We start from the raw sequence: 15,884 nt of genomic DNA, 5'->3' as shown, positions 1-15,884 counted from the left end.
TCTTTGTAGTCCATCTTGTCCAATGTGTCATTCAAAGCTCTTGTTTCTTTGTTGATCTTCTGCCTAGATGATCTGTCCATTGCTGAGAGTGGAGTGTTATGCTCTCCTACTATTAATGTATTTTTTTTTAAAGATTTTATTTACTTATTTGACAGAGAGAGACACAGCGGAAGAGGGAACACAAGCAGAGGGAGTGGGAGAAGGAGAAGCAGGCTTCCCGTGGAGCAGGGAGCCCAATGCGGGGCTCGATCCCAGAACCCTGGGATCATGACCTGAGCCAAAGGCAGACGCTTAATGACTGAGCCAGTCAGGCGCCCCTATTAATGTATTTTTATCAATATGTTTCTTTACTTTGATTATTAATTGGCTTATATAATTTGCTGCCCCCATGTTGGGGGCATTGATATTTACAATTGTAAGATCTTCTTGTTGGATAGACCCTTTAAGTATGTTATAGTGTACATATACATATCTTACTATAGTCTTTGGTTTAAAATCTAATTTGATATGAGAACTGCTACCCCAGCTTTCTTTTGAGGTCCGTTGTCATGATAAATGGTTCTCCATCCTGTCACTTTCAGTCTGGTGGTGTCTTTAGGTTTACAGTGAGTCTCCTGTAGACAGCATATGGATGTTTTTTTTTTTAAATCCAATATGATAACATCTGTCTTTTGATTGGAACATTTAACCCATTTACTTTCAGAGTAAGTATTGAAAGATATGAATTTAGTTCCAATGTATTGCCTGTAAAGTCCCTGTTTCTGTAGATTGTATCTGTTATTTTCTGGTCTGTGTTACTCTTGGCATCTCTCTTTTCTTCAATATCCCCATTAACATTTCTTACAGGGTTGGTGTCATCGTGCACTGAAATAAAGTTCTCACTCACTAGTCTGAGTGGCTGTGCCTGGCTGCCTCTGCAAGGGAGAGCAGCAGCAGCTAAATCCTGCACATAGCTTTTATTTTGTTTTTAATCAAAAAAGCAAGGACAGATGCCTCTAAGCATGGGAAAGGAGTACAAAGGGATGGCAAATACCTTAAAGCAGATTTGCATTTTCCCTTTGCCTAGGCATGCAGGGAGTTAGGGGATAAGGGAGGAGTGGGATGTTTGGGTTAGCAATCACCAGGTGCAGAAAGGGGAGACTGAGGGTTATATTTATTCATAACTCATAACTTATGCCCTGCCCCTGGGGATCATGGGATTCTGCTCCTACCACGCCATTGCATTTAATAGCCCAAGAACAGAAACGCTGTTGATGTTTCAGCTGCTTCTGCAGTCACCCCTCAGGGCTTAAAATATACTTTCTAAGACTAACCCAGGAGATCATGGGATCCTGCTCCTACAGGCCATTGCTTTCAACAGCCTGAGAACAGGAACACTGATGACGTTTCAGTTGCTTCCACAGTCACTCCTTAGGGTTTACAATATATTTCCTAAGAATAACTCCATAGGCTGGTTTGATTGTCACATATTCTTTCAGTTTCTTCCAGTCCTGGAAGCTCTTTGTCTCTCCATCTATTATGAATGACAGTCTTGCTGGATAAAGTATTCTTGGCTGCATGTTCTTCTCATTTAGTAACCTGAATATACCTTGTCAGTCCTTTCTGGCCTGCCAGGTGCCTGTGGATAGTTCTGATGATATTCTTTCTGTATGTAAGGAACCTCCTCTCCCTAGCTGCTCTCAGGATAGCTTCTTTGGCTATAAGATTTGCAAGGTTCATGATTATACGTCAGTGTGTTGATCTGTTTTTATTGATTTGGGGAAGGGTCCTCTCTGTCTGTTGGACATGAATACTTGTTTCCTTCCCCAGATTAGGGAAGTTCTCAGCCATGATTTGCTCAAATATACCTTCTAGCCCCCCTTCTCTCTCCACCCCTTCTGGGATCCCGATAAAATGGGCATTGATTCATTTCAAGGCATCAGTAAATTCTCAAAGCCTTTCTTCATGAGCTGTTAATTGCCTTTCTCCCCTTTCCTCAAGTTCCTTCATTTCCATCAGCCTGTCCTCTAGATCACTTATTCTCTCTTCTGCCTCATTGACCCTAGCTGTTAGAGCATCCAATTTAGACTGCATCTCATTCATAGCTTTTTGAGTTCGGCCTGATTAGATCTCATTTCTGCCCTTAGAGGTTCTGTGTTGTCATTTATGCTTTCTTCAAAGCTAGCTATTAATTTTGTAATTGCTATTCTGAATTCCATCTCTGACATCTTACTTATATCCATATTGTATAGCTCTGTGGCAGAGAACATTTCCTCTGTTTCTTTCCTTTGTCGTGAGTTCCTCTTTCTAGTCATTCTGCCTAGGGAAGGATCTGTAAATGAACAAATTGACTCCAAAATATTAACCATGACCCATGCAAAATCCATCCTAGAAAAAAATCTGAAGTGGTTGGAAGCCACCACGGAAAAGCAAAAAAAGCCAAAATGTAACAAGACAATAATAATAATAATAATAGATGGGGGGGGAGATGGCAGAGGAGTAGGGGACCCTATTCCAAATGGTCCCTAGAATTGAGCTGGATATCTACCAGACCACTATGCGCACCCACAAAATCAGCCTGAGATGTAAGAAAATAGATCTGGGGCTCTACAAACAAAATATGGTGGGTGGTTGGTTTCGAGGTACGAAACAGGGAGCCGTGATTCCACGGGCAGATATCAGAGGATAAATGGCAGTGGGAGGGAGCCTGGCTGTGGGGATCCTACACCGCTGGTGAGTGACAGCCTCGCGTGCTGGGGACAGGCCACAGACTCACAGACTGGTAGCAGCAGGGAAAGGACTTTAGGGCAGCCCCCAGGACAGAAACCTGGAGTGGCAGGGCCATGTGTGTGAACTGGGGGTGGCTGGCAGTTTTAGAAGCACAAAGGGCAGAGACGAGCCCTGACTTGGAGGCAGGACTGGCGGCACTGTGGAAGGGTGCAAAACCCAGGACGCTGCAGTTTATAGCAGCACAGACAGAAATGGAGATAGTGTGGCCTGGAGAGCTCACTGAAGAACAGACTGCAATCTCTGCTCTGAGGCAGAGGGTTGGAAATGGTCTTTTCTGCTCTGACTCCCGGAAGAGATGTGGAAAGCCACCAGGGAAAGCCACCAGAGAACAAAAGCCCCAAAAAACTGGTTCCCACTGAGCCCATCCTCTGCAAGAGGGGAGCAGGGCAACTCTGCCCAAACAGGGTTGCCTGAGTAACAGCGTGGCAGGCCCCTCCCCCAGAGGACAGGCTGGAAAAACAAGAGGCCAGCAACCCTAAGGTCCCTAGAAAACAGGTACATCTTCCTTGAGTTCTGGTCAATAATTTGGACTCTATACATTCCCTTAACCACCCATCAACAGAATGACTAGGTTGAGGAACCCCCAAAATAGGAAAGACTCAGAGATTATGACTTATGCCACAGATTTACAAATGGATGCAGATATAACCAATTTGTCGGAGATGGAATTCAGGCTAACAATTGTGAAGGTGATAGCTAGAATGCAGAAATCAATTAATGGCAACATAGAGTCTCTAAGGGCAGAAATGAAAGGTGAACTGGCAGAACTTAAAAATGCTATCAATGAGATCCAATCTAATCTAGATAATCTAACAGCTAGGGTAAGTGAGGCAGAAAATGAATAAGTGACCTGGAAGACAATTTAATGGATAAAAAGGGAAAAGAGGAGGCCAGGGAAAAACAACTCAGAATCCATGAAAATAGAATCAGAGAAATAAGTGACACCATGAAGCATTCCAATGTCAGAATTATTGGAATCCTGGAGGGAGTGGAGAGAGAGAGCGGACTAGAAGATATATTTGAGCAAATCGTAGCTGAGAACTTCCCTAATCTGGGGAATGAAACAAACATTCGTGTCCTAGAGGCAGAGAGGACCCCTCCCAAGATCAAGGAAATCAGGCCAACACCCCAGCATGAAATAGTAAAACTCGCAAATCTTAGAACCAAGGAAACCATCTTAAGGGCAGTTAGGGGGAAGAGATTCCTTACGTACAGAGGGAGAAACATCAGAATAACGTCAGACCTATCCACAGAGACCTGGCAAGCCAGAAAGCCATGGCAAGACATATTCAGGTTACTAAATGAGAAGAACATGCAGCCAAGAATACTTTATCTGGCAAGGCTGCCATTTAGAATGGATGGAGAGATGCAGAGCTTCCAAGACCAGCAGATCCATCCATATGCTGTCTACAAGAGACTCATTTTGAACCTAAAGATACATCCAGACTGAAAGTGAAGGGATGGAAATCCATCTTCCATGCCAGTGGACCTCAAAAGAAAGCTGGGGTAGCAATTCTTATATCAGACAAATTAGATTTTAAACTAAAGTCTGGCATTAGAGACACAGAAGGACACTATATCATTCTTAAAGGGTCTTTCCAACAAGAAGATCTAACAATTGTAAATATCTATGCCCCCAACGTGGGAGCAGCCATCTACATAAGCCAACTGTTAACCAAAATAAAGAGTCATATTGATAACAATACGTTAATTGTAGGAGATCTCACAGTAGATCACATCAACGAAAGTAGAAGTTGATTCTTTGAAAGAATTAATAAGATCGATAAACCACTGGCCAGACTTATCCAAGAGAAAAGAGAAAGGACCCAAATTAAGAAAATTATGAATGAAAGGGGAGAGATCATGACTAACACCAAAGAAATAGAAACAATTATTAGAAATTATTATCAACAACTATATGCCAATAAACAGAGCAATCTGGATGAAATGGAGGCCTTCCTGGAAACCTATGAACTCCCAAGACTGAAACAGGAAGAAATTGACAACCTGAATAGGCCAATAACCAGTAACGAGATTGAAGCAGGGATCCAAAACCTCCCAAAAAACAAGAGTCCAGGGCCTGACGGATTCTCTGGGGAATTCTACTGAACATTCAAAGAAGAAATAATACCTATTCTTCTGAAGCTGTTTCAAAAAATAGAAACAGAAGGAAAACTTCCAAACTCATTCTATGAGGCCAGCATTACCTTAATCCCCAAACCAGGCAAAGACCCCATCAAAAAGGAGAATTTCAGACTGATATACCTGATAAATAGGATTCCAAAATCCTCAACAAAATCCTAGCTAATAGGATCCAACAATACATTAAAAGGATCATCCACCACGACCAACGGGGATTTATCCCTGGGATGCAAGGGTGGTTCAACATTTGCAAATCAGTCAGTGTGATAGAACACATTAATAAGAGGAGGGAGCAGAACCATATGGCCCTCTCAATTGATGCAGAAAAAGCATTTGACAAAATACAACATCCTTTCTTGATTAAAACTCTTCAGAGTATAGGGATAGAGGGAACATTCCTCAAGTTCATAAAATCCATCTATGAAAAACCCACAGCAAATATCCTCAATGGGGAAAGCTGAGAGCCTTTCCCTTAAGATCAGGAACATGTCAAGGATGCCCACTCTCACCATATTGTTCAACATAGTACTAGAAGTCCTAGCAACAGCAATCAGACAACAAAAAGAAATAAAAGGCATCTGAATAAAAGGTACATGGGTGTACCTAATTGCTACTATGCTAAGTGAAATAAATCAGAAGAAGAAAACCAAATCAAATGAAGAAAACCAAATGTGTTATTTCACTTACATGTGGAATGTAAAAATAAAAACAAAAAGCTTCTGCACAGCAAAGGAAACAGGCAACAAAACAAAGAGGCAACCCACGAAATGGGAGATGTTATTTGCAAATGACACTACAGATAAAGGGCTGGTATCCAAGATCTATAAAGAACTCAAACTCAACACACAAAAAACACATAATCAAGTCAATAAGTGGGCAGAAAACATGAGAAGACACTTCTCTGAAGTAGACATACAAATGGCTAACAGACACATGAAAAAATGTTCATCATCTTTAGCCATCAGGGAAATACAAACTAAAACCACATTGAGATACCACCTTACACAAGTTAGAATGGCAAAAATGGACAGGGAAAGAACCTACAAATGTTGGAGAGGTTGTGGAGAAGGGGCAACCTTCTTACACTGTTGGTGGGAATGCAAGTTGGTACAGCCACTTTGGAAAACAGTGTGGCATTTCCTTAAAAATTTAAAAATAAAGCTATCGTATAACCCAGCAATTGCACTCCTGGGTATTTACCCCAAAGACACAGATGTAGTGAAAAGAAGCGCCATATGCACTCCATGTTCATAGCAGCAATGTCCGCAATAGCCAAACTGTGGAAAAAGCCGAGATGCCCTTCAACAGATGAATGGATAAAGAGGATGTGGTCCATATATACAATGGAATATTACTCAGACATCAGAAAGGATGAATACCCAACTTTTACAGCCACATGGATGGGACTGAAGGAGATTATGCTAAGTGAAATAAGTCAAGCAGAGAAAGTCAATTATCCTATGGTTTCACTTATTTGTGGAACATAAGGAATAGCATGGAGGATATTAGGTGAAGGAAGGGAACAATGAAGGGGTGGAAATCGGAAGGAGAGATGAACCATGAGAAACTATGTTCTCTGAGAAACAAACAGCGTTTGAGAGGGGAGGGAGGAGGGAGGATTTGTTAGCCTGGTGATGGGTATTAAGGAGGGCACGTACTGCATGGAGCACTGGGTGTTATATGAAAACAATGGATCGTGGATCACCACATCAAAAATTAATTATGTATTGTATGGTGACTAACATAATATAAAAAATTTAAAAATTAAAAAAAAAATAAGTGGTGGGGGAGAGAGACTATAATCTCACAGGGTGGACAAAGCAAGGTGACTTGCTTGTTCCTGTGTGAATTTTGGCCTGGGTGTTAGAAGACACTATATCCCCAAATTGCAAAGAAACAACACTTATATTTATACAAAAATAAAATTGAATGGAGGGCAAAAAGGACTAGAATGAACAATATATCTTTAAAATGTAGATGTGAGAAAAGTAAAAGTTAAAAAGTGACTTAAAAGCATAAGTTGGTAAAATAAGAATTTAATTGAAATGGAAAAAGGTAAAGAGAAAAAAAAAGAAATGGAAAATTTTAGACTGAAGGATAAATGAGTTGTGGTGAAACACCTGGAGCTCAATATACTATTTTCCCGTGATCCTGGAGTTTTACAGTCTCGTGGGATCCATAAGCTTGTCATTCACTTGTTCTTCCAGTCTGTTGTCTGGGGGAAGGGCCTGATTTGCTTCTTCTCAGGTGTCTTTTCCTGGGTGGAGTCGCTCCACCCCTTGTCAGGGGTATGAGCTTAATGTAAGCTGGTCCTCTGTGTGACCTTTTTTGCTTGGCAGTTTTCCATGCCTCTTCAGAGGGGCAGAGCAAAAATGGCCATGCCTGGATCTCTTGCCCAGAGGGGCAAGATCATGGTCCCCCCTATTCAATAAACCCTCCAGGTCAAACAGAATTCACTTCTGTGTGTGCCAAAGTCTGCAGACTTCCACAGTTCATGCCCACTGCAATCCTCCTGGGGGGAGTACCAGGTAGTTGTGAGCATCACTGAGCTTTGTGTCTTTGTGACTGCAAGCATTTGTGGGCTTGCTTGTACCCTATTCTGCTTCTCCCAGGTCATGGCTGGGTGACACCCTACTGTCCTTTCTGGAGCTGTTGGCATCCTGAGAGCTGCTGCCCAGTCATGGGAACAGCTGTTTCATCCCTCCCAGGGGATGGTAAGCAGCTACACGTTTTGGTCCTTTTCCAGGTGCTCAGGCAGAGTGGTCTCCTTACCAGCCCAGCTCCTGGTTTAATGCAACCAGAGCTGAGAGTCCTTCCTGGATCCCTGGCCATAACCAGTTTCCCTGCTACACTGCTTGGTCACTCTATATGTTCAGACACCTCTGTTCTTTCTGTGTCTCCTGGGATCCTGAGACCACAATGACCCACCTTGAATTCTGTACTTTTAATCCCCTGAACCCCTTTCAGAAAGGGATGTCTCTCACTGGAGATTACTAAGAGTTCCAATTTTCTACTCCAGGGTTATATCACTTTCTGAAAGCCAGCTTATGTAGGCTCTCTCTCCCCTCCATTTATCTTCTGATATTTCCCCACAGATTCACAACTGCACACCTCTTATCCTGCAAAAAGCAGTTGCTTTTCTGCTTGTAGAATTCCAGAAATATTTTCTTACATCTCAGGCTGATTTTGTAGGTGTTCAGAAAGGTTTAATAGATAGTCAGCTAAATTTGAGGTACCAGATGAAACGAAGTCCCCTACTCCATTGCTGTCTTGCCTCCAGCTGGCTAATTGAGTTTAAACAAAAAATACCCTTAATATCATTTTGTAGTTACTTTTTTTCAAAAATTTTTTGTTTTATTTTCCTAACCATACATAGTTTTTTAAAAAATTTTTTATTCTTATGTTAATCCCCATACATCATTAGTTTTAGATGTAGTGTTCCATGATTCATTGTTTGGGCATAACACCCAGTGCTCCATGCAGAATGTGCCCTCCTCAATACCCATCACCAGGCTAACCCATCCTCCCACCCCCCTCCCCTCTAGAACCCTCAGTTTGTTTTTCAGAGTCCATCGTCTTTCATGGTTCGTCTACCCCTCCGATATCCCCCCCTTCTTTCTTCCCCTCCTGCTACCTTCTTCTTCTTCTTCTTCTTCTTTTTTCTTATCATATATTGCATTATTTGTTTCAGAGGTACAGATCTGAGATTCAACAGTCTTGCACAATTCACAGCGCTTACCAGAGCACATACCCTCCCCAGTGTCTATCACCCAGTCACCCCCTCTCTCCCACTCCACCCCCCACTCCAGCAACCCTCCGTTTGTTTCCTGCGATTAAGAATTCCTCATATCAGTGAGGTCATATGATGCATGTCTTTTTCTGTTTGACGTATTTCGCTCAACATAATACCCTCCAGTTCCATCCATGTCATTGCAAATGGCAAGATCTCATTCCTTTTGATGGCTGCATAATATTCCATTGTATATATATACCACATCTTCTTTATCCATTCATCTGTCGATGGACATCTTGGCTCTTTCCACAGTTTGGCTATTGTGGACATTGCTGCTATAAACTCTCACTCTTTGCAGATGATATGATACTTTATGTGGAAAACCCCGAAGACTCCACCCCAAAACTGCTAGAACTCATACAGGAATTCAGTGAAGTGGCAGGATACGAAATCAATGCACAGAAGTCAGTGGCATTCCTATATACCAACAAGACAGAAGAAAGAGAAATTAAGCAGTCAATCCCATTTACAATTGCACCCAAAACCATAAGATACCTAGGAATCAATCTAACCAAAGAGGCAAAGGATCTGTACTCAGAAAACTATAAAATACTCATGAAAAAAATTGAGGAAGACACAAAGAAATGGAAAAACGTTCCATGCTCATGGATCAGAAGAACAAATATGGTGAAGATGTCAATGCTACCTAGAGCAATCTACACATTCAATGCAATCCCCATCAAAATACCATCCACTTTTTTCAAAGAAATGGAATAAATAATCCTAAAATTTGTATGGAACCAGAAAAGCCCCCGCATAGCCAGAGGAATGTTGAAAATGAAAAGAAAAGCTGGCGGCATCACAATTCCGGACTTCCAGCTCTATTACAAAGCTGTCATCATCAAGACAGTATGGTACTGGCACAAAAATAGGCACATAGATCAATGGAACAGAATAGAGAGCCCAGAAATGGACCCTCAACTCTATGGTCAACTCACATTTGACAAAGCAGGAAAGAATGTCCAATGGAAAAAAGACAGTCTCTTTGACAAATGGTGTTGGGAAAATTGGATAGCCACATGCAGAAGAATGAAACTGGACCATTTATTACAGCACACACAAAAATAGACTCCAAATGGTTGAAAGACCTCATTGTGAGACAGGAGTCCATCAAAATCCTAAAGGAGAACACAGGCAGCAACCTGTTCAACCTCAGCCGCAGTAACTTCTTCCTAGAAACATTGCCAAAGGCAAGGGAAGCAAGGGCAAAAATGAACTATTGGGACTTCATCAAGATAAAAAACTTTTGCAAAGCAAAGGAAACAGTCATCAAAACCAAAAGACAACTGACAGAATGGGAGAAGATATTTGCAAATGACATATCAGATAAAGGGCTAGTATCCAAAATCTATAAAGAACTTCTTAAACTCAACACCCAAAGAACAAAGAATCCAATCAAGAAATGGGCAGAAGACATGAACAGACATTTTTCCAAAGAAGACATCCAAATGGCCAATAGACACATGAAAATGTGCTCAATATCGCTCGGCATCAGGGAAATCCAAATCAAAACCTCAATGAGATACCACCTCACACCAGTGAGAATGGCTAAAATTAACAAGTCAGGAAACGACAGATGTTGGCGGGGATGCGGAGAAAGGGGAACCCTCCCACAGTGTTGGTGGGAATGCAAGCTGGTGCAGCCACTCTGGAAAACAGTATGGAGGTTCCTCAAAAAGTTGAAAATAGAGCTACCATATGATCCAGCAATTGCACTACTGGGTATTTACCCCAAAGATACAAAAGTAGGGATCCGAAAGGATACGTGCACCCCGATTTTATAGCACCATACATAGTTTTTTAAGGAACACACCAAGGACATACATTGTAGTTTTAGAATAATGTCGTGTTAATTGTCCACAGGGTGGCAGATGGATGATGCTAATTTGGTCCCTTAGTAATACCTATTGGAAGGCTAGATAGAATCTAAAAAAAATCCTCTAGGGATTTTATCAAATTTATGGATTTCTTCTCCCTGTAAGGGATAAAGGGGAGAAGTATAAATGTCCCAGATACAATTACAAATGATTGAATTTGGTATTTAAAATATAAATTATTTAATGAATCAGGAGGGACTGCTGGTGAGAACTGTGCCTTGAGAACACACAGGAAAATGCTAAGTGACCATATGATAAAAGTAGAACTACCTTTGTCTCAAGAAGCAAGAGTCACAGACTCAGATAATCTCTATTGTTAGAACCCTTTCCCCATTTCTTGATTTTTAACAGGGAATCCTTCTTTAAGACAGGAAAATTTCGTACAGAGTGGTTAAGTAACACGTTAAAGGATACACAGCACAGAAATTAAAAAGTCAAGATTCAAACACCAGTGAGTTTAAGTAAAAGCCTGTGATCTTAACATCATTCATTTGCACCTGAAATTGGCATATGGGTTGGAAGTAATTTAAAACATTTAAATTTGAATAGGAAAAAATAAAATAAAATCAGTTCAAAAGCTTAAGAATCAGTTATTGGGCAAATGCAAAGGTAGAAGTCTGAACATTTTAATAAAACCTATTTGGAACAGAAAGATTGTTCACTGAGGACATTAGATAATCCAACTTGTCACCAGAGAAGACATCACAAAGACCAGTTTAAAGACTGGTTGTACTGGAGGGTGTCTTTAACTCATAAACTTAAATAATTAGTATGTTGAGGAGACAGTATGTTACCTTATGATTCCAAATTATATCATGTTATACAATAAGCTCCACATGGGCAAGCATGTTGGTTAAAAAAATCTTTAATTTCACAAAAAGATCAATTCACTGAAATAAACAACTATATTATAATCAACCCCAAGATTACTCTGCAATCCTAATATCTATAATTTATTCATTTATTCAACTGATCTCCAAAATATTTTTCTTCTTGTCTCAAATTTTTAACAATCATTCCTGTCCTTCACAAGTAGAAGCTCTCCTTGATTCTACTTGCATTGCGAAATAGAAGAAATCAGAGGAGAACTTACTTGTATAGCCTATGCTCTGCTTTACTTCCTGCTATAGTAAATGGACTAGCCATGCAAACTCAAATAAATCAACCTCTTTTCTTCTAAATTTTCTCTGCTCTCTGTCTCTATCAAAGGTCATCTTCTGGAAGAAGTTTCCCATTTTGTATCCATTATCAATTTATGCTTTGTGTAAATTATTCCCTTTATCATATCTGCAATATCCTACAACAAAAAACATTGATATCATACCCTTTTCTAGCCACTGCTCCATTTATCTGCTCTTATTAAAAATTGTACTTACACTCTAGTCATCTTGTCCACTTTCTCCCCTTCTATTTACTCTGAATCCTCTTGGAGAGCACAACTTCATTGGAATTGCTTTTATTAAGGTCATAATTGATCTTTGTGTTGACAAATACAGTGGCCAATCAAAACTCTCATTGTAATCTGACAAGAAACAGCATCTAGTGCATTTGATTACACTCCAGTTTTGAAGTTTCCTCACTTCTGAGATGTTACTTCTTACATCATCAATCACTGTCTCTTATCACACTTTCTTTCCAGCTGAACAGCCTCCTTAGTCTTAAATCTTTACTCTTACCTAAGTTTCAACTAATCCTATGCTTTTAAGTATTCTTTCTACTCTGAAGACTACCAAATTTAAAACTTCAGCCCTTACCTCCAACCTGAACCCCAATTGGCTTCATATATCTAATAGAAATTTCAAAAGTTTCTTAACAACTAAATTCTTGATTTCTCCTACTCAATCCTGCCATTCTGAAAGTTTTCAAATCTCAGAAATCTTAGTTTCCTTTCCCTTGAGGTCAATCGACTTATCTTTCATTTCACTTTCTTTCCTAATAGTCATCCTTCCCACGAGCTAAATCCTCTTGTGCAACTACCTGACTCAATCCTTCTTTCTTCTCATTTGAAGATTCCTAAATTGTTTTCCTGCATACAATCTAGTTCCCTGTTCTATATACCACACTATAGACATAGGGTGGAAGTGTGCATAAAATAGTGCATATAAAAATGTACAACTTATCAAGTTATGTCTATACAGAAAATTCTTCAAAAGCTTTCCATCTCACTCCAAACAACCCTGAACTACATCCAAGTCCTGTTGGTGAATCACAGAATTGGGCAATGTAAATTTTCTTCCCATAGATGTCACCTTTCCTAGAATTCTGCTATTAAAATAACATGGAAAAAGGCACAGCAGTTCTCTTTGATGTTAAATATTAGAGTCTATCCCTTTTGAGTAGGTATGCAATGCTTGGACATTCAATATTCAGTCAGTTTAGCTCACTCACTATTTACTGTGGCCTAGTATTTGACAGTCACTATTTTTAGAATAAGTGCTATGAAAATGATCATAGAGGTTAAAATCCTCTGAGGCAAAGCCAATAGAGATCTGATTAAAACTGTGTGATTTCTATCCTTTGTCACTTGTGATTGGTATTATGTTACTTTATTGATACAAAAATAATCACATTGGCAACAAAATTTGTTAGCTTTGAAAGGTGTTCCTGGGTTAAGTGTGAAAAGGAATCAGCAAAGATTTCCTGTGAACTCTAAGATACACTTTTTTCCCCTTTATTTAGTCTGAGAGACAAGAACCAGCATCAGATGAATTCTTTAACCTATGTAATAATATCTTATTGTTGATAGGTAGCCAAAATGTATCTGCATAACTAATGAAAAATCTTTGGTTCTCACCCCTGGTAACAAGAAACCAGGCATGGTAAATCCTTTTAATTGCCAATTTTAAGTAATCTTTGACAGCTGACTAAATAGTCACCTTTGAAACAGGACAATAGACAATGTTCTTAGGAAGATCTATTGTCAGTTTATTGAATCCTTAAGCATCACTTGTGGATACTTTTTGAGCAGATGAGTATTGTGAAAATACCTTCTTAAATGCTCCCATGACATCCTTGTTTCTGAGACTGTAGATAAGAGGATTGAGCATGGGTGTGACAATGGTATAGAAGGCTGACACTACCTTGTCCTGCTCAGGAGTGTGAAAAGACTGGGGCAGAACATAAGTGTAGAAGGCAGCCCCATAGAAAATGCTGACTACAGTCAAGTGGGAAGAACAAGTGGTAAAGGCTTTCTTCCAGCCTTCAGCAGAGTGCATTCGGTGGACAGTTAACAAGATGAGAGAATAGGAGGTTGAGATGATAGAGATAGGGATGAGCAACATAAGTACACAACAGATGTACATTAGGGTTTCATACAAGGAGGTGTCAGCACAGGCTAGTCTGAGAACTGCAGGGATCTCACAGAAAAAATGGTTGATACTTCGGGAGCCACAGTAGGGGACATTCATGGTGATGGGGGTGAGCAGAAAGCCATCCAGGGACCCACCAAACCAGGCACCAGCAGCCAGCAGGAGACACACCCTGCGGTTCATCAGGACTGGATACCTAAGAGGGTTACAGACAGCCACATAGCGGTCATAGGCCATGAGGCCCAAGAGGAAGAACTCTGAGCCAATCATGGTCAAGTAGAGGAAGATCTGGATGCCACAACCTACAAAGGAAATGGTCTTCTCTTTAGAAACCATGTCGACCAGAAGTTTTGGGACAGTTGTACAAATGAAAAGGGTGTCCATGATGGACAGCTGACTAAGCAGGAAATACATAGGAGTATGGAGATGGGAGTCCACCTGAATCAAGAATATCATGACCAAATTTGCAGTTACAGCCACCACAAAAATAGCAAAAATAATAGCAAAGACAATCCCTGTAGCTTTATTGTTCACCAGAAGCCCCAGGAGGATAAAGTCAGAGGATAAAGTTATATTCTTCATTGACATTGCTGATGGCAGCTCCAGCAGAGCAGAAAGCCACAAAGACCAGGAAGGAAAAGGAGAGAAGACTCTTTCAGTATGGATGAAACTTATAATGGAGATGACACCTCAGAGAGTACTGATTGGGCTGAAATTTTCCAAGGCAAAATGCTAGAGAAAAATGAACAGACCAAGAGACACATCTTAAGTTAGAAACTGTAGATCTATTTCTCTTTGTTGGAGAACAATACATTTTATATTGTATTTATGTTCATGCAACAATACATAGATTATGCTAACTGCATAAAAAAGCTGGTATTTGCTATACATGGGTTAGAGTTTAACTATATCTTTCCTATTCACTCTCTGCATTTCTGGCATCCAGAACATTGTCCAGTCTATGGTAGAGCTAAGTCAATACTGGTTGGGGTAAAGTCTCTTTGATTCACTGATTATTTGAATGGCCAAATGTGAGCAAAAGGAATAACTTAGGAAGTGTAGAATGTAAAGAAAAAAACAAAAACAAAAAACAACAACAAAAAAACACCTTCTATGAGTCTCCTCTATTCTCATTATTTTACCTCTGACACTTTTGGTCACCAAATTTGTGAGGGTTTATTCCCCATAATAAGCAATGTCCAACTCTCCAGACAACCAGCTAGGTATCCTACAATATAATACAGTACTTATACTACCTACATAGAGATAGCTTAATATCTCACTGGTTAAGGGCTTAGTTCCACAAGACTGCTCCCCAAATCAGATACCAATTGCCAAATAGAGCTTATCACTTGGGTGATCTGAACCACTGGCTATAAACAGAAGGTTTTCATGACTCCATCCCTGGGTTCAATTAATTTTCTAGAGTGGAAAATATTTTAATTACTAAATTGACTAGTATATAACTAAGGAACAACCAGGTAGAGGAGATATATAAGTTAAGATGTTCAGGAAAAGCTCAGGAGGTTCATTGTCCTCTCTGGATGTACCATCCTCTTGGCAATTCCATATGTTCAGAAGCTCTCTGAACCCCATCCTTTTAGATTTTTATGGATGCTTGATTATTTTGGCATGTTTGATTAAATCATTGGCCATCAGTGACTAATGAAACCTCTAGATCCTCTCCTTGGAGATCTGAAAGGTAGAGGTTTAAAAACTGCAAATCTTTAATTATGGTTAGTTTCCTGGCAACCAGCTCTGATTCTTAGGAGATTTCAATAAGTCACCTCATTAGCATAAACTCAGGTGTGGTAGGAGGGCCTTTTTATGAATAACACAAGATATCTGCATAGCTATTTCCATTTAGGAAATTCAGAGGGTTTTAGGACCTCTATGCCAGGAATATGAAAAAAAAAAACTTAGTTATGCATCACAACATCACAAAGGGTTAGGACATTGGGGCGCCTGGGTGGCTTAGTTGGTTAAGCCACTGCC

The 15,884-nt window shown here is 40.1% G+C and overlaps 1 protein-coding gene across 1 annotated transcript; it reads right to left on the bottom strand.

Moving 5' to 3' along the window:
* Positions 1-13,514: 13,514 nt before the first annotated feature.
* LOC123841574 (olfactory receptor 2T11) lies at positions 13,515-14,477 on the bottom strand. The gene has a single exon (XM_045871148.2). It carries the CDS (start codon positions 14,475-14,477, stop codon positions 13,518-13,520), a length of 960 nt encoding a protein of 319 aa, XP_045727104.1. The 3' UTR covers positions 13,515-13,517.
* Positions 14,478-15,884: the final 1,407 nt, after the last annotated feature.

Source organism: Mirounga angustirostris, unplaced genomic scaffold, assembly GCF_029215605.1.
Source record: "Mirounga angustirostris isolate CCGP_5_RB_7025 unplaced genomic scaffold, mMirAng1.0.hap1 SCAF_7, whole genome shotgun sequence".
NCBI lineage: Eukaryota > Metazoa > Chordata > Mammalia > Carnivora > Phocidae > Mirounga > Mirounga angustirostris.
The sequence above is the reverse complement of the archived record's forward strand: the minus strand, read 5'-3'. Positions and strand labels throughout refer to the sequence as shown.